Source organism: Neofelis nebulosa, chromosome 1 (genome assembly GCF_028018385.1).
Source record: "Neofelis nebulosa isolate mNeoNeb1 chromosome 1, mNeoNeb1.pri, whole genome shotgun sequence".
NCBI lineage: Eukaryota > Metazoa > Chordata > Mammalia > Carnivora > Felidae > Neofelis > Neofelis nebulosa.
In genome coordinates, this window is record NC_080782.1 from 33199072 (window position 1) to 33219150 (window position 20079).

The 20079-nt window shown below is 38.9% G+C and overlaps 1 protein-coding gene across 7 annotated transcripts in view; it reads right to left on the reverse strand.

Moving 5' to 3' along the window:
• TTC33 (tetratricopeptide repeat domain 33) overlaps positions 1 to 17439 on the reverse strand; it is a 39324-nt gene extending 21885 nt beyond the window's left edge. Inside the window, exons 1-3 of one of the 7 annotated variants that reach the window (XM_058718350.1) lie at positions 17043 to 17264; positions 15237 to 15302; positions 12370 to 12591 (exon numbers count right to left, since the gene is read on the reverse strand). In XM_058718350.1, coding sequence (XP_058574333.1) covers positions 12370 to 12590 — 221 coding nt within the window. In that variant the 5' untranslated portion in view covers position 12591; positions 15237 to 15302; positions 17043 to 17264. The other 6 variants (XM_058718329.1, XM_058718387.1, XM_058718360.1 and 3 more) reach the window with 6 other exon arrangements.
• Between the last annotated feature and the right edge of the window lie 2640 nt (positions 17440 to 20079).

Genomic DNA, 20079 nt, shown 5'->3' on the forward strand with positions numbered 1-20079 from the left:
ACAGAGGAGAGGATAAAAAAGATTTAAAATATGTTTAAAAAATAAAGTCACTCTAACTTGGACTGGATATGAAGAGTAAAAAAAAAGAAAGGAAATCCAGGATGATGTCTCAGCTTGAGTTCCCAGGGAAATAGAGCCCGGGGGCCTAAGCTTCTACTTTGTGGGGGTAGGATCCCAGGGAAGCAAGAGTGAGGGGAAAAAGAAGTGAGGCCGGAAGGAGGGAGAATAAATACAAGGCATCTGCTAGGCTGGCAACAGCTTAAAAAACAAACAGATGACTGCTAATCTTGTAGAACTTCTTCAGAAGCTTGTATAAAACCTGTGTGCCTTGGAAACTGTCCAGTGAGGGGAAGAAGGGAAAAGAATTTATCTGCAGGCTCCCTCCCATACCCTGTTTCCCATCCGTCAAATTCTACCCCAAAGAGTCGTAACCCGGTCCCATCTGAGCATCTACGGGTCCAAGCTGGCCAGTGTCAAGGTGTGATGGATGGTCTTTGATTGTCAGTTAGCACCACGAACGGGGGCTGTTGGTCTGTAACAACAGCAGCCGCCGCCCAGGCTTTATGGCCATAAGAACAGCATGAAGGGCAGGGAGCTGGAGGTGACTGGGGTTGATTAGCTCTGTAATGGCACATGCACAGCAGAGTTGACCCCTGGCTTTTGGGCATAAGTAACTGGGTAAACAGTGATGCCTTTTACTGACATGGGGAAGACTAAAAAAGACCAGATATTTGTGTGTGTGTGTGTGTGTGTGTGTGTGTGTGTGTGTGTGTGTGTGTAGCGGGGGGGTCAGGGAATCAAGACCTCTGCTTAGGACATGTTAAGTTTCAGATACTAATTAGATATCCAAGTGGGTATAAAGTAAGCACTGGAGACTTAAGAGTCTGGAATTCAGGTGGGAAGATAGCACTGCAGACATATTTGGCAGTCATCAGTATAGAGACGGCACACTGAAAGCAGGAGACTATATAAGTTTAAGAAGGGAAAAAATGGACATAGAAAAGAGAAGTACTTTCTAAATACTGTGGTCCATCAATATTTAGAAAATGAAGACAAGAAAACAGGAAGCAAAGAAGATTAAGAAGTGGGCAGTGAAACAAAAGAAAAACCATCAGTGTGGTGTTCTGTAGATGAGAGAGCAGTGTATTTAGGAAGACAGTGGTCAACTATGCTGAACGACGAGAGGCACAGTAATAAATGAGAACAGAGACATGATGACTGGATTTGACAACACGAAGGTCATATAACCTTTACAAGAGTGGCTTCAGGGGACCAGTGGGAACAGAAACCTGACTGGAATGGACCCAGAGGATGATTCATCAAGAAACGGAGTTTGTGGCTCAGTGGGTTGAGCAACCGACTTCAGCTCAGGTCATGATCTCACAGCTCGTGAGTTCGAGCCCCACATTGGGCTCCGTGCTGACAGCTCGGAGACTGGAGCCTGCTTCCGATTCTGTGTCTCCCTCTCTCTCTGCCCCTAACTCACTCTCATTCTGTCTCTGTCTCTGTCAAAAATAAACATAAAAAAAAGAATGGAGTTTATGGTGAAAGGGGAGCAAAGAAATGGTAGGAGTCAAGGAAAGCTTTTGGGTGTGTTTGTATACCAGTGAGAAGAAACCAAAGAGAGGAACAGATGACATTAAAATGAAGATCAGTCATTAGATTCATGCGGACGCCAGTAAAATGCTTATCACAAGGCCAGATCGCCCTCATGTTCATTTTGGTAGGTATACTTTTCTAGACAAGAGACAAAATTCATGGTAAATTCTAATGATATCTCTGCTTCACACACATACACACTAATTCCCACAGAGAAAAATCGAACTTAGCTACATAATCAAATATCACCATCTAGTGGCTGAAACCTTAAAAGCCAACATTTCAAAGTTGGGACTCACCCTGCGACTCTTGAAAAGGTGCATATCCCAGTTAGTAACAATTCTAGAAAATGACATCTGAACAAAATAACTCATAAAAAGTCTTAATATTACATGAAATGTGCCAATCACATACAAAATCCTAAAATATAATATCTGAAGTACATTTATTGAATGTTTCCTAGATGCTAGGTGCCATGTTAATCTCCTTTACATTAACTTGCCTTTTAATCCCCCAAATAGTCTATGAGAGAAGGCTCACCATTTTACATATGAGGAAATTAATACTTAAAAAGTTAATAATCTGCCAAAGGTTATATAGATAGAAATGATAAAGCTAGGATCTGAAGGGAGGTAAAATGACTTCAAACTCCACACTCTTAACCACTATACTCACAATACTGTCTCTGTTAAGCGTCAAAATTACTTACTGGTTAGATAGAAGAATACACCAGATTTTGGTTACAAAGAATCATAAACACTGTAAGGTAGAACTTCAGATCTTAAAACCCATTCTATTGCAAACTGAAGTCTTCCAAGAGTAGTTACAGTTAGTTACTAATGAAGTAAACTGACAGCAGGAGGTTCTGTAATGCTAAAGAACTGTGCTGCCTTTGAAGGAAGGGTGACATGAACATACTTGGATTGTGCTACAGTTCACGTGTTCAACAACCCTTTAAGTGCTAAATAAACGAGAAAATATCAAGCGTAAAAAAGACGAAGGAAGGAAGGACAGACGAGAGAAAGGGAATCACAAGGAAGCAAAAGTTTGTATCCTAGGAAGTAGAAATAGCTTCCTCTTGTTCATCAACCTTCCTCCCTTCCTCTAGAGGCACCCCTACTTCTCCACCACTCTAATGATTAGTACTCATGCTAAGTTAAAGCTCTTCCACATTTTGATGTACTTAATCCATGTCATCATTTTACAAAAAATCCAACCTAAAAACGGCAACTGGATTTTTTACAACCTTTAAGATGGTAACTTGAGGAGGTGAGATTCCAACCCAACAACTGGGAATACACACAACTGTGAATTGTGTATTCCCCTCCCCGCTTCCAGATTAAGACTGGGGACTTCTGCCACTGCTTCCAGAGCACAGGAGGTAATTAAGAAGGCCAATAGGGTGATAAAATGATCGAGACCCCCAAATACACAATATCGAGTCAGGGTCTTACTGAAATTGAAATCATTGTATCAATTAACTTGCAAAATAACAGCAAATACAGAACAAAAATATATCCTGAACATAGAGATAAATGAAACAAATAAAGAATTATTTTACATTTATCAAGCACTCAAGGCTGATTTTTTTAATCAAATTTACTGGAGTATAATTTAGATGACAAAACATGTACCCATTCTAAGCATAGCTCTTCGAGGAGTTTTTACTAATGTGTATACTTATGTAAATACCACAACCATCATAACAACGCAAAAGTTCCCTATGCCCTTTCACAGTCAACCCACCCCAATTTCTGGTTCCAGACAACAACTGATATTCTGTCACTATAGATTATATTTGTCTTTAGAAATGTACATAGATGGAATCAGAGAGTATGCCCTCTTCCTGACTTCTTTCTCTGAACATACTGATTTTTGGATGCATTAATCGTTCCTTTTCATCAGTCAATAGGATTGTCACTATAGATTAGATGTGTCTTTAAAGAGATGTACACAGATGAAATTAGATAGTGTGCACTCTTTCCGATTTCCTTCTCCGAGCATAGTAATTTTGGATGCATCAATCATTCCTTTTCATTATTCCATAGGATACTACTGGATGGATACACTAAAAGTTGTTTATCCATTTACCTGTTGATGGACATTTTGACCGTTTGCATTTCATGGCCACTAGGAATAAAACTACTAGGAACATTGTTAGATAAGCCTTTGAGTGAATATATGTTTTCCTTTCTCCTGAATAAATATCTAGGAAGGAGTAGACTGCTGGATTGTACGGTAAGGTGTATGTTTAACTTCACAAAACAGCCAGACTGTTTTCCAAAGTAGTAAAACTATTTCACATTTTCATACGCAATATATGAAACTTTGAGTTGCTCCACATCCTTGCTTGATATTGCCAGTCTTTTCAATTTTACCATTCCAGTGGTTATGTACTAGTATGCTGTGATTTGAATGTGAAGTTTTCTGGTGATTAATCATGCTGAGAAGTTTTTCATGTGCTTACTGGCTATTCATCTATCTTCTTTTGTAGAGCTTCAGGTCAAATTTTGTATCCACTCTTTAATTGGATAGTGTCTTACCAGTGAGTTGTGAGAGTGCCTTATATAGCCTAGGAAAACGTCTTATGTCAGATATATGTATTATAAATATTTTCTTGCAGTCTGTGGCCTGACTTTCCATTTCCTTAATTATGCCTTTTGATAACCAGAAGCTTTAACTTTGATCAATTCACTGCATAAATGCGAGTCATTTCTGTATTTTATATTCTTTAGGATCTGCAGATGTTCATTCTTACACTAAAACTATAAAGGTACAGCATTCAAGAATGTGGTGATGACAGTTCTAGATTCTTCACATTTCCACATAAATTTTAGCATAAGCTTGTCAAATACTACAAAATCAAGATTGCTAGGGTTTTGATGGGAACTGCATTGAGTTTACAGCTCAATTTGGGGAGAACTAACATCTTTTTTTTTTTTTTTTTTAATGTTTATTTATTTTTGAGAGAGACAGAGACAATGAGAGTGGGTTAGGGGCAGAGAGAGAGGGAGACACAGAATCCAAAGCAGGCTCCAGGCTCTGAGCTGTCAGTCATCACAGAGCCCAACACGGGGCTCAAACTCACAAGCCGTGAGATCATGACCTGAGCCGAAGTCGGATGCTCAACCGACAGAGCCATCCAGGCGCCCCGGGGAGAACTAACATCTTAACAGAACGTCATCTTCTGATTCATGAACTGGGTGTGTGTGTATATATATATATATATATATATATATATATATATATATATATATATGTATGTGTATGTATAAATATATACATATATGTGTATATATGTGTGCATAAATATGTACATCTATATGTGTGTGTAAATAGATGCATGTGTGTATAAATATATACATATGTGTGTATGTGAATAAATATACATATACAATACACATATGTATAGATATACATGTATATATTTATCTCAATTTAGTTCCTTAAATTTTTCTTACCAATGTTCCATAGTTTACCATGTACAGTTCTTATACATATTTTGTTGAATTTTTTTCTAATAATTTTGTTTGGGCATGGTACTGTAAATGGTACTTTTTAAAAATTTCGCTTTCCAATGTTTCATTTTATCTCCACCCTTGGCTTATGACCTTCTTCCTATTATTTTTGGTGGTTGCTCTAGAGTTTAGGTTCAAATAACACTATACTACTTCACATATACTATAAGAGCCTAATAACAATATAATTCCTTTTTCCTTTGCCTGCTCAATTACTACTGTTGTCATGTATTTACTTCTGCACGTAATAAATCTCTAATATGTTGCCAGTTTATTTTTTTAATTTATTTTTAAAATTTTATTTTTTTAAATTTACATACAAATTAGTTAGCATATAGGGCAACACTGATTTCAGGAGTAGATTCCTTAGTGCCCCTTACCCATTTAGCCCATCCCCCCTCCCACTACCCCTCCCGTGACCCTCAGTTTGTCATCCATATTTATGAGTCTCTTCTGTTTTGTCCCCCTCCCTGTTTTTATATTATTTTTGTTTCCCTTCCCTTATGTTCATCTGTTTTGTCTCTTAAAGTCCTCATATGAGTGAAGTCATTTGATATTTGTCTTTTTCTGACTAATTTCGCTCAGCATAATACCCTCCAGTTCCATCCACGTAGTTGCAAATGGCAAGATTTCATTCTTTTTTGATTGCCGAGTAATACTCCATTGTGTATATATATACTACATCTTCTTTATCCATTCATCCATCGATGGACATTTGGGATCTTTCCATACTTTGGCTATTGTTGATAGTGCTGCTATAAACATGGGGGTGCATGTGTCCCTTCAAAAGAGCACAGCTGTATCCCTTAGATAAACGCCTAGTAGTGCAATCACTGGGTCGTAGGGTAGTTCTATTTTTAGTTTTTTGAGGAACATGTTGCTAGTTTTTTAAAATCAATTATCCTTTAAAAGAATTCTAAAACTTAAAAAGTCTTCATACTTACCTATGTTTATTTATCATATCTAGCACCCATTATTCTTCTGTTTAAAAAAATTTTTTTAATGTTTATTTATTTTTGAGAGAGACAGAGACAGAATGTGAGCGGGAGAGGGGCAGAGAGAAAGGGAGACAGAATCTGGAGCAGGCTCCAGCTCTGAGCAAGCTGTCAGCACAGAGCCTGACGCAGGGCTCGAACTCACAAACCTCAAGATCATGACCTGAGCCGAAGTTGGACGCTTAACCAACTGAGCCACCCAGATGCCCCCTTATTGTTCTGTTTAGATACAGATTTCATTTCATACCATTTTCTTCCCCCTGAAGAGTTTCTTTTAATATTTTTTGAAGCGTAGGCTTACTGGCAAGAGTTACTTCAGCTTTTGTTTGTCTGATAAAGTTACTTTGCCTTATTTTAATTTTTTTAAGTTTATTTATTTTGAGAAAGAGGGAGAGAGTGCAAGGGAGGGGCCAAGAGAGAGGGAGAGAGAATCCCTGCTGTCAGGCTCCATGCTGTCAGTGCAGAGCCCTACGTGGAGTTCAATCTCATAAGCCGTGAGATCATGACCTGAGCTGAAATCACGAGCTGGATGCTTAACTGACTGAGCTGCCCAGGCGCATTTGCCTTTATTTTTGAAAGATATTTTTTGTGACATATATAATTCTAAGCCGATAATTTTACTTTCTTTCAGAACCTTAAAAATGTCATCCTATTACCTTAACTAGACCTTCACCTCCGCTGCTACCTTTGAAATCCACAGCCCCATCTGCAGCAAGGATGTTTCCCATGGGCTGTTCCCCGCACTGACTGAGAATAGCAGGTGACAGTAAGATGGGCCCATTCGCTGGAGGCCATGGGACTTCCCTTATAGATGACCTGGACTTCCAAGAGTACCCAAGGTCTTGCCTAAGATGCTTCCACTCAAATATCCTTCTTTTTCTCTTTCACTCTGGGTCAGACACCGTGGTCTGATGGCTCTCCCAAATAACCCAGCTCCCTTCCCATTTTCTTTCACTCAGATGTTTCCGCTAATAAATCTTTGCATACTTAATCTGCTCTTGGCATCTGCTTGTCAAAGGACTCAACTAGCATAGCTGTTAATACCATTAAGTGTATTTTTATTTTGGATACTGTATCTTTCACCTCTAGATGTGCCATTTGTTTATCTTTCATTTCACTCCTGATGAGGTTCATGTTTCCTTTTAAGTATTTGAACAGTTATATCACCACTGTAAAGTCTTCATCTGCTATTTCCATCATCTATCTTATTCCTGAATCTGTTTCTGTCAATTGGTTTTTCTCCTGTTTACAAGTCAATTTTCTCCTCCTCAGCATGTCTAGTAATTTTTCATCAAATGCTAGCTATTTGTAAATGTTATGCAGCTGACTGGAAATTTTTGACTACTCTGGCAGGCATTTAAATAACTTCTATATGAGTTGAAACCTTTCAAAACCTGTTTTTGAGCTCTGCTAGGGAAGGTCTATCATACCCCTCCCTCCAGGGATAGTATAGTTGTTCTAGTATGGCATATCTCCTTTGGGGACTTTAGTGAATGTCACCGGTGACCACCAAAGACTCTCCACTCTGTGGATGAAGCGTGAATGTCTCTCTGCTCTGTATGAACTCTGGAATGATTCAGCTTGCAACTCCCCAGTCAGTTTGCTGGACTTGTGGAATTTCCCCCATAGCTGAATGGCTTAACGTTCAACAATTACAGGGGACCTCGTACAGATTTCTAGAGCACTTCCTCTGAGGAGCTCCCTCTTCTCTGGTACTCTGCTCCACAACTTCTAGCTACCTCAGCCTCTCTAAAACCCCGTCTCCAGCTCCTGAATTCAGCAAGACACTAGGATCCATCTGGTTTCCCAGAGGATGATATAATAGGGAGAAGTGTGGGTTATGAGGAAAGAAATGAGACTCAGAAAAGAGCAATGATCCTCAAGTGCCATATTCTTATGCAAGAGGAGGGTAGGAAACTTCTAATCCCAAAGGCCCTTTGTGGCTGGGATATGAAATAAAAAATAAAATACTGTCTTCTAATTTGGAGTTTAAAAATGTACGTTCCTATAGCTTGGGTGGCTTAGTCCTTAAGCATCTAACTTGATTTCAGTTCGGAGCATGATCTCAAAGTTCGTGAAATTGAGCCCTGCATCGGGCTCTGCGCTGACAGGGATTGGATTCTCTCTCCCTCCTCTCTCTGCCCCTCTCCCTGCTCATGCACATGCTCCCTCTCTCAAAATAAATAAATATTTTTTACAAATGTACATTCCTATAGATACAATTGAACAAATGGTAGTTAAGCCACAAAACACCTATTTGGCCACAATATAGCAAATAAAATGTAGTTTTATAAATATTTAACATATATTGACTGGGGGTCTAGTAGGTGCCACAAATTGTTCTAAGTGCTGAAGATATTGTAGAAAAGTCACACAAAGTCCCTACTGTCCTGGAGCTCACATTCCTACAGAAGAGAAACAGATAACATATGAGCAAATAGCTAAATAAGTGTATAAGGTAACTTCAAAAAGGGAGAAATGCTAACAAAAAAGGTTCATGTGATTAAAGACAAAGGGGACCTGGGGGTACTACTTCCAACTGGATGCCCAGAGAGGGGCTCACAGAGACGAAAACATGTGCGCAGAGATCAGAAGGACAAGAAGACAGACATCAGAAAACAGAAGACAAGAACTTTTCAGACAGAGGTGTCAGGAGACAAAGCTGTATCAGAACTGTGTTCAAAAACCCAAGGAAGGCTGGTGTGACTAAAATGTAGTAAAAATGAGAATGCTTAAAGATTAAGTTGATTCAAAGACAGGGACTGGGGGGGTTGTGGTTATTGTTGTTTAATTTAGCTTCACTGTCCCTCATTTTTTTTTTATTCCTCATATTATTTAAATGAAGTTAACATTATCTTATGTATGCTTTTTATCTCAGATATTTTTAAAGTATTATTTTTATTTAGTTTTGGCATAGAGTAGCCAAACCATTCAATTCCACTAGATTCTTTTTATTCTGTTTAGTTCTCTCCTAAGCTGTGTATGTATACTCCAAAACAAATGCTAACCAGCAAAAAACTTAATCATCTCACCGTGTTCTCCATTCAAAATAAAGCATCCAACCCAGCTGATTTTGGTGAAATGACTCAATGTTTTGACATGCAGGCAGAAAACAAGAGTTATTTTGTTTATCTACACAGTGGATAGCTCTCCTCTACCACAGGAAATTCACAGGGACTCCCATGGCAATAACTGAATAGCTTTTCCCTTCTGCACTAGTGTGGTCTAGAGAAAAAGGCAAAAACAAAGTTAATGAACTTTTAACAGGCATTTACAGGAATTTCTAAAGATGTTTTATGGATGTTCTGCAAATGATTTCATAAATGTGGAAAATTTATAGTTGGTTTCTTCTGACTAAGACAGAATGGTCAATCTTGCAAAGTTCTACAAAAGAAAAAGTTTTTATGGCTAAAATACCACAAATGAGAATTCACAAAGTAAAACTAGACTGTTAAGCTGTTAATTGTCCTTGACTGTTATTTATTTTCTATCTCATTTCCAATTTGAGGTGCTAACATACTATAGTTTAGGCACCTTTTGATATCTTCTATTAAAATATAGTAATAAAAGACTACTCCAAGAATCTAAAATAAAAACAGACCTAGACACTAAAATGCTGCTTCCTCAACTCTGACTCATTCATGACAAAAAGGATTAACAAGGGGGTGCCTGGGTGGCTCAGTCGGTTAAGCGTCCGACTTCGGCTCAGGTCACGATCTCGCAGTACGTGAGTTCGAGCCCCACAGCGGACTCTGTGCTGGCAGCTAGGAGCCTGGAGCCTACTTCAGATTCTGTGTCTCCCTCTCTCTCTCTGCCCCTCCCCTGCTCACGCTCTGTCTGTCTCACTCTCAAAAACGAATAGATGTTAAAAAATATTTTTTAAAAAATGATTAACAAGGAATCTTATAACCACCCTGACAAAATTTAATTAAGAAAGAAGAAAAAAAGAGCAAAGAAAAGAAAATTGCTTTTTGCTCAGTACTACTTCTTTTAATTTCCCCAATTCTTCTTTATCACATGGAAGATACCAAAGGCACACAGACCTGACTTTAGATCTCTGGATGATCTGAAGAATATTCTGTCTTAAACAAAGACCTATTCAGATACTACTGCTGACCATACATCTTCTCAAAATCATATCCATAGTGCAAATAAAACAACAGTCCTCATGCTGATTAATTCTCTTAATACGATTTATTTCCTTCACTAAGGATAAATGTTTCAAAATTTTATAAAAATACGACTTTCAGCAGATATTAAACACAGCAAACTGACTGACACAGGCATGATGTCTTTCAAACAGCCGCATTGCTAACAACCTGCTGTTATTTATCTCCCAATATGATGCAATAGAAAGCACAAACATAACTCTTAAGTATTCTTGCCAAAAGGTTACTCAGAATCTAAATCAAACCTCCACACCTCAGTTTACAAGAAACATGTGAGAAAGAGAAACAAGTTAAATGACATCCATAAGGGAACAATCAAATAGAAAATTGGTCTAGACTCTTCAAAAAGTCATTATCATGGGGGATACAGTAGAGGACCTACATAAACACTAAAGAGATATAATCGCCAAATGAAACGTATGAACTCTGATTGGATCCTGGTTTTTAAAAAATATTGTAAAAGGCGTTTCAGTGAAAATTAGAAAAAACTAAATATGGGCTGCATATTAGTTTATAGGAATGTTAACATTCATAGAGTTAACAGTTACTGTGTTTAATAAAAGAATTTCCTTATTCTTTCCTGAAGTAGTCTCCATGCCCAATGTGGGGCTTGAACTCATGACCAAGATCAAGATAAAGAGCAACATGCTCCACCAAGGGAGCCAGCCAGGAGCCCCAAGCATATCCTTAATCTTATAAGAAGCATGCTAAATTAGGAGAGAGGTGTCATTATGTTTACAACTTATTTTCAAATAGATCACCAAAAAAACTGGAAATATAAAACTATGTATGTCAGTGTGTGCATATTTACGTACAGAAAGATAACTAAATAAAGCAATTATTGGAAATTTTGAGTCTAGATAAGAGGAAATATGGGGGGGGGGGTGTTGAGCTTCTTTCGACTCTAATATAGAACTGAAATTTAAAAAAATAAAAATGTTGTGGGGCACCTGGGTGGCACAGTTGGTTAAGCGTCCAACTCTTGATCTCAGTTCAAGTCATGATCTCACAGTTCGTGAGTTCAAGTCCTGCATCAGGTTCTGTGCTGGTGGCAAGGAACCTGCTTGGGATTCTGTCTCTCCTCTCCGTTCCTCCCCTGCCTGTGCATGCACACATGCTCTCTCTCATTCTAACTAACTAACTAACTAACTAACTAAATAAATAAATAAATAAACTTCAAAAAAAAAAAAAAAAAAGTCCTTTCCTGCCTCTAGGTTATAAAGCTACCCTTCTATATTTTCTTTCGTTAACTGTGTAGTTTTACATTTCACATTGAGATTTTCTATCCCTCTAGAGTCCATCTTTGTATGTGGTATTAGATACATTTTTTATATATATTTTGTTTTCCTATGTATTTTATTTTCCTATATATAGAATTGTGTTTTCCCATATATAAACTTCTAGCTTTTTCTACACAATCTACTAACCAATGGGTCCTCTCCCCACTGATTTGTGAAAGAATGATTTTTGGTCCCACTGAAAGACCTAAGCAGAGGCAGGGGAAAAGGAATAAGAGAATAGGAAAAAGAGGAAAGGGAAAAAAGGAAAAAAGAAAAGGGTAAAGAGTAAACAGAAAAGTATAAGAGCTTAGCTGAGGATAGGGCTGAGGATAAATGAAACTACTGTCAAATTCCTGTGCACCAACCATATTTACTGAAGTATATAAAAGCCAATGGCAAAGGATAACTGAACATCTATTTAAAAAAAACAAAAAAGTACATGTCCTCAAAACCCTTCAAGAAACATCTAATATATCTGGTATATAATAACACAAAGAGAAAGATTCCAGAAATTAAACTATCTCCTATCAAGCAATAATTTGCATTACATTTCATTTAGCATATACCCTTATTTAGACAGAACAAAAATGATGGCAAAAGCAGACATTACAAGTATCTTGAAGACTCTTCTACAAACTTTCAGATTCCATGGGAATGCTAAATATGTCTTTAAAACTTATTTATTTGATAAATTTAGCACCTAGATCAGATTTTTAAAACATAAATTTATAGAATTCATAACTCTTCATCTCATTACTGGCAGTCAGAAATGTAAACTGTTCTCTGTAAGAAAACTCCAAAAACATACCTTTTATTTTCAACCAAACTGGCTCCTTCATCCTTCAGCTGCTTACTTTTCTCAACACAGCCCTCGAGAAGACTTTCTTTCCTGCGTTTAACCGCATGAAGCCAGCTCCCTTCTTCATTCTCAACTACATCCTTCTCATCAGCAGCTTCGGCTTCAAACTGCTGTGAAGTGACCTTTGAGACCTTCTCCCCAATTCTTCTCTTCCATCCAAAGGAAGCCATTCTGGAAAATTACAAACAAACAACTTTAAAATTCAAATTTGGCCTTTAGAGAAGTATTACAAATGGTAGGTGAAGACAGATAAGAGAATCAGACTGTCACCAGTTTTTTTGTTGTTGTTTTGGTTTGTTTTGTTTTGAGAGAGAGAGCACACAGCAGAGGATGGGGAAAGGGAGAAAGAGAATTCCAAGCAGGCAGGATTCGATCTCACACCTTGATCTCACAACTGACTGTGAGATCCTGACCTGAGCTGAAATCAAGAGTCAAACACTTGGGGAGCCTGGGTGGCTCAGTCAGCCAAGCGTCCAACTTGGGCTCAGGTCAGGATTTCACCATTCATGAGTTCGAACCCGTCATTGGGCTCTCTGCTATTAGTTCAGAGCCCACTCTGGATCCTCTATCGCCCTCTCTCTCTGCCCCTCTCCTGCTCACACTTGCTCTCTCTCAAAAAGAAAAATAAAACATTAAAAGAAAAAAAAGAGTCAGATGCTTAAATGTCACCACTTTTTAAACTCTTAATTAAATAATGGATCAAGGCAATAATCAACAAAGGGTGCTAACATCACAAAGGAACACAACTGGTCAGTAAGTATCTCCTGTTGGAAGTGGCATACTACCCATGAAGTATCCGTGCCAAAAATTAATCCTGAATCAGATCAAGTCTAACAAACTCTACCAGTTTATAGAAAATACGGAATGCAGATGAGCATGCTAAATAACATGCCAGAGATGCAGACAGCAAATAACAAAAACTAAAAAATAAAACTGGTTTCTTCCGGAAATAAACTTCCAGGAAAGCAGAGAGAAAGAGAGACAGAGAGACAGAGAGAGAGAGACAGAGAAAGATGGAGGTAAAAAGAGACTTCAAAGATTTAATAACCAAATATAATGCATGGGTTTTGTTTAGCTCTGGATTCAAGCAAGCCAATTGGGAGGAAACGTTTAGGAAATAATAGGGAAAATCGGAACACTGATTTATACTTGATGGTATTAAAAAATTACTGCTATTTTTTAAGGTCTGATAATAGTACTGTAATTATGTTTATAACAAAAAGATAAGCATTCTTGCTATAAACATAATTACAGTACTATTATCTGTTAGGAATGTATACTAAAATATTTCACATGGAATCCTATGATATCTAAAAAATTGTTTCAAAGTGATCACCAGAGGGGGCAGGGTACAACACAGGAGAAATACAGATGAAAACATTGCTCTGAGTTGATAATAGATACAGTTAGGTGATATGCACATAGGATTCCTTGTACTTTCCTCTCTCATACACGTTTGAAATTTTTCACAATAAAAAGTTTTAAGAGTCAAACTTGGTATATAACTTCATTCACAGAACTATTGGGTAAATCTAAAAAATAACAAATGTTAGGGGCACCTGGATGGCTCAGTCAGTTGAGCACCTGACTTAGCTCAAGTCATGATCTCACGGTTCGTGGGTTCGAGCCCCACTCTGGGCCCTGTGCTGATAGCTCAGACCTAGAGCCTGCTTCAGATTGTGTCTCCCTCTCTCTCTGCCTCTTCCCCTCTGGCCCTCTGGCCCCCTCTCTCTCTTTCTCAAAAATAAATAAAACATTAAAAAAAATTTTTAAATAACAAATGTTAAACTGTTTTGTATATCAGCAATGATACACAAATGTAAAGGATAAGAAAGGACAATTGATGGAACAAAATTAAAGAAAACCATAAAAGCATTCAACAAGTATTTATTTAGAGAAGGAATTTATGATGAGATCCAAGAACTCTTACTAATTATATGGATGAGCTTAAAGATACTGAGAAACTCCTGGAAAGGCATATAAATTTCTGTTATGTCTGTGTGTTTTCTGGAGAAGAGTGTCTAAACTTTCATTCCATTCTCAAGGGACTCCGTAACTCCAAAGAGATTATGATCAACTGAGTAATCAACCAGGGGGATAAAGAAAAGCAATGAAGCAGATGTTTTTATAAAATTATCAAATAATGGGCATTCGAGGAGTAAAGGAAGAAGGGAAACGAAATAGTGAATAAGTTCTACCAGGTGTCAAGGTCTTCATCACTGAGGCACATGGCTGAAATGAAATATAAGTAATCAATAGAAGGGAGGGGACAAAAAAGTAAAGGTGACTATGAGGTTATTCACATGGAAAGACCTAAGATAATGGCAGAACTTGTAGGGATGAGAAGATTATAGGTCATGTGCCTAAGTTTCTAATGAATACAAGGAAGTCTCAATAAATTATTGCGATCAAGAAATGCACAAGCAGATATGGGTGAATCACATATTCTCCCCTGGAGCAGGGATTATTTAAAAAAAAAAAAAAAAAAACAAAAAACAACCCAGAGTAGTAATGTATTATAAGCTATACTAGGAAATCAAGATAATGCCAGACTCTCTACCCAGACCCGTTATAATAGAGAAGAATGAGTTTCCTATGTTTGAAGATGACTATAAGTAACTTAAGGGAAGAACCAAGAAATGGCTGAAAATGAAGTGTGGTTACTATGGAAAAGAAGGCCAGAGGCACAGAATGAAAACAACGTCAGAAAATAAATCATTTGGAAGGTCTCATAAGACACCAGGACATCAAGAAGAACTCTTGTATCTATGACTGTCCCTAAAAGTGACAAGAATGAGGATGACTACATTTCCTGCCTTCAAGTTTCCAAATGAACTCTGTTCCTAAAGCAGCAATGTGAGGAACCAGGTACTGTGGGAACCCTGTTAACAGAGGAACGTCTGGTGTATTTACTAATGTCAAATTACATTAGAAATCATCAGTCAGGTCTATATATTATTGGAAGCAGGGTTTAAGGTGGCGAGGAAAGGAAAAAGGAACAGAGAGACCCAAATATATTTTTTAAAAATTAATGGGTAATCAGACTCCCATTACCATCCCCTATCTCCAACCTGAACCATTGTTCTAAATGTCAAAGACAGGTATAGGCTAAGTCCTCAGATGGTGGTTCTCAAGCATGTGTGAAAAGCCATGCACAACACCGCCTCAGGTGTTTCTGCCATTTTCCTCCACAAATGCTTTAAGCTCTTCTGGAGACCAGAGGCTGTGGAGATCAGGAGAGAATGAGGTTACGGGGTATAAAAGGCCTGATGACTGCTAGTAACTGACAAGTTTAGCCTTGAAGAGAGTGAAAAGAATATATTCCTCTCAGACAAGAGTTCATACTGAGTGAAAAGTACAGACAAGTTCAGGGGTAGAGGGAAAAGACAATGAAGGATTTCATACCCCAAGCTTCAAATTTCCCAGAGAAATAGGTGGCTAGTCATTGGCTCCAAGAAAAGGGAAAAGAAACAGATCTGAGTACTTGAGAAGAAAAGTTCTGAGTCACTAGAGAGAATGGGAAGATAGGAAAATCAACAATAAGGGATCAATAAAGATACCAAACAGTATCAAGGGCCACTGAGGTTAAAATCCACTGAATCTGTTACCAAGGGCCATTAGCACAGTTTTGTATTTTCTTCAACTGTCTGGAGACAAGGTAGCACTCCAGGATAAGTGCTATTGGAGAGTAAACAAAAAAGGATACTATGACTTCAGTGGAGACTCTTGAGGCTTCCTGGAGGGGAGGCTGACAGGTTTTCAAAAATAAAAGTCGGGTTAGTCCTAGGACACATGCAAAACAGTTTCTATCCTGAAAAACTTAATACTCAGGTATTAAGGTATCTTAATTAGTACTAGTTTACTGTTCCTCTAAGGATATCTGAACATGAAATTAAAGCTTCTTATAAATAAGGTTTTCCTGAATCTATAGTTAGATGCACAAGGCGCCAACATCTTAGCCTTTACGCTTTTTCACCCGGATAAGAAACCATATGGGTAAACCATAATCACAGAGGTTTCACGTTAAACTCATGAAACATAAATTCATTTTACATAGAATCATAGTTAATGAATGCCATGAAACTCTAAACAACAATGTTGTGTTCTAAATTCTTTTGCTGGTGTAATGATCTCTACAGTAGGCATTCAGTTACTGTTGTCGGCTGGACAGTTTATCCAACCACAAACCGAGAATGCCTGTCTTCACTGCATAGGAGGAGGCAGCACCTAAGGCGAGAAACCACTAGATGAACACCATTAGGAAATCAAAACAGGATCCTTCGGGTATCGGGATGTAGTCAGAGGTGAGAGATTCAAGAAGCAATTTACCCGAAAATGTCACCGCGCGAGAGAAACTTGTATTACTAAGTTCCTCTCGTTTCCAAAACAATAAAGATATGCGAAGCTCATAAAGGCTGCCCTGGACGTCCCCCGCGAGTCCACCAGGCCGCCAGCAGCTGCAGACACGCTCAACCAGAGGTGGGAAGCAAGCTCGGTTCCGCTCCTCCCACCGTTAAGGGAAGGTCAAAGCCGCACCCGCCGCCGTGGAAACGCGGAAGCCGCTCCTGCCTTGGTGTAAGGGAGGGTCCGACCCCTAGAAATGCTCGTCCCTAAAGACCAACCTTAGCGTCCCGGCTTTGCCGTACCTCCGTCGCGTCTCAACTCCGACTTCTGAAGGTCCTTTCTCCCCTAACCACAAGACCCACCAGCCTCGTTTTCCTCCTCTTCCTGGGCTTCCACCACGGTCAGAGTACCCTCAGTTACCTAATGACCACTCCCCTGGTCCCGTGTTTACATTGTCCTTGCCCTTTACCGACCGGAAGCGGAAACTAACATGCCCGACCTCCTACCTGCCTGCCTTTGATGCCAGGTCTCTCAAGAAACTGGCCTGGCCGACCCGAGGCGTCGGAACCGCTCAGAGAAGCGGGTAGGGAAGAGGCGACTCTCAAAGCCCTTAAGGTCGGCCAGTCCCTTTCCCGGGACCACAAATCCCAGAAGTCGCTGCGGTAGCCTCCACCCCCGTTACCCTCTGGGATCTGTAGTCCGGGCCACCCGGACCCGGAGCGCCCTCTAGCAGCAGTCGGGGGCGTCAGGCGCGCGGACGACGGCAGTGCCGGAGCGCGGGAAACTGCGGCTGCGCAGGTTGAGGTGCGCGCAGTCAAAATCAGGCCCCGTGAGACTGCGGGACTCGTTCAGTCGCGAGGTAAAACAAACCGGGGTCGGGGAGAAGGCCTTGGGCGAGAATTCATAGCATTAAAATGGGATCCTGCCTTAAAGGAGTTTACAGTCCAGCTGAGAGGCCAGCCTAGACGCAAAGGACTAAGGGAAAACTCCATTGAAAAAGGGTTCAGGGGAGCAGATGAAGCAGATCAAGGAGGCCCTTGGTTCAACTGTAGGCTTCACGTCGGAAAACATAAGTACATTGGGCCCAGAAGAATTAAAACCTAAACGTAGGTGTAGTTTATGTCTTGAAAATAATTAAGTGGGGAAACGTAACCCAGGGGACTGTTTAGGAAATTGAAAAGATTGTTAATTTATCGACGTGGCTATCTTGTGCAAGGGAAGACCAATTTTGTAGACCATGCTTTTCCAACCTCAGCGTTGTTTGTCAAACTGCATAATCTTTGTTGGAGAAATGGAGTCTCCTGTGCCCCGAAGGGTGTTTGGCTGCATCTCTGTAATCTACCCACTAGATGCCGTTAGCATCCACTACCACCACCATTTTACCTCCAGTTGTGACAATCAAAAACGTCTCCAGTCATTGCCAAATGTTCCTGGAAGAAAAATTGTTCACCCACCCCTGCCGCATTGAGAACTGCTCTTGTACAACAATGATTCTCCAAGGTGATCCTCAGACCCCTGAGGGTTGCCAAGGCTTTTTCAAACTATTTTTATGCTCATAGGAAGACCTCGTTGGCCTTTTTCACCATGTTAACTTTGCACTGATAATGGAAAAGCAGTGATGGGTAAAACTGCTGACAGCTCAGCTGGTATTAAGGCAATGATACCAAACTGTGCTAGTTGTCATTGCAGTTTCACCACCACACTCATACTACCAAAAACACAAAACAAAAACACTCAAGAATGTCCTTTAGGAAGCGGTAAAAATTATTAAAATGACCCTGGAGGAGTTTTTAATCTGTATCACAAAATGGGAAGTACCCATTAAGTACTTTAGCCGTGTATTGAAGTATGATGTCACCAGTAAAAGCAATTGTGAGATCGCATTATAAACTGAGGTATACACTTTTTTTGTCTGGAATGCAACTCTTATTTAGAAAACAGCCAGCAGTCCAGCTGGTTATTCAGGATTGGGTATGTGACAGGCCTTATGAAAATGAACAAAAGGAGCCTGTTACTTCAGGAAAACAATGGACAGTGTTGCCAATTATACTGTCATATCATAGAAGTATTATCATTTGGAGTATATAACTTCTGACATTAATTATAAAAGATACAAAGGTAGTAGAATGTTTCTTAAGAAGGGCAGAGGTTTACATGACTGTGTTCACTGCAAACCTAAATCAGTGACAATTCATCAAGTCAAATATTTATGATTTGCACGCTTTTCTGTAATGCTTCTTTAAGCCTTTAAAACACATGTGTCTCTCGGACAAGACATTCAGCAGGATTTATGCCTTTATAGTCACATTCTTAGTGCTTGGTTCATAGCAGCTATATGAGGGGATATAATTTGTAGAGTGAATAATTAAGCGGTGCTTAAAGCTGTACTCCTTTCTAGGGGTCTTTCCCCAATCTCCCAAATAACTTTACTCTGATAAAGGCTACCTCCAACACTGAGTTTTCACACTTCACCCACCACTTCCCTACTTACTTTGTCCTATGAACTTGATGTACTTATTAATATATTTAATACATTTCTCAGGCTATTTATTGACAATATGATCTTCCAAGTTGCTAGAAATCCTCTAAATTTATCATACTTAACATTTATTGGCATTCACAATAAATAGAACAGTCTATTTGCCTACAATAGAACAGTTCAATAAATATTGGTTTTTCAAACAAGAGCATTTATTGTACAGTTTTATACAGTCAGGGTAAATAAATATCTAGAGCAATTTATAAGTTCCCTAAAGAACAATCTTATGTGCTATTCATAACATTCTTTAGTACTGTTTTCTTTTGTTACAATTATCAAACTATTTTAACGATTTGGAATGCCAACAATCTGGCACAAGGCCTAACAGTGCCATACGGGATATAAGATTTCATTACAGTCGAATTCTAACAGTAGTGGAATTCTAACCAAATCTAATGTTAGCAACCAAGGAAAACTGGTAACCACTTTGGCTTTTATCGTATATATCTTAATATTTTGTTCAGGTGGTTAACTTTTAGATGAAATCAAAACTCAGTAATTTAGTTGACACAAAAATCACACGTCTGAGTGTTAAAATTTGTTTAGGCACTATATTTTATATTTAGGCACACTGTCAAAAAGGTGCACACATGGTCAGCTAGGAATAAGTGCTTTTTATTTAATTTTTCCGAAAGTTAAAAATTTAAGCACACTGTAACAGGAAAAATTATGTTTTCATCATCCACTTTCTAAATCAAAGTATTTTAAATTATATACCTAAATATACCCCGGTCGAAACATATGCGAACACATCTCAGAAATACCGTACCACAAAG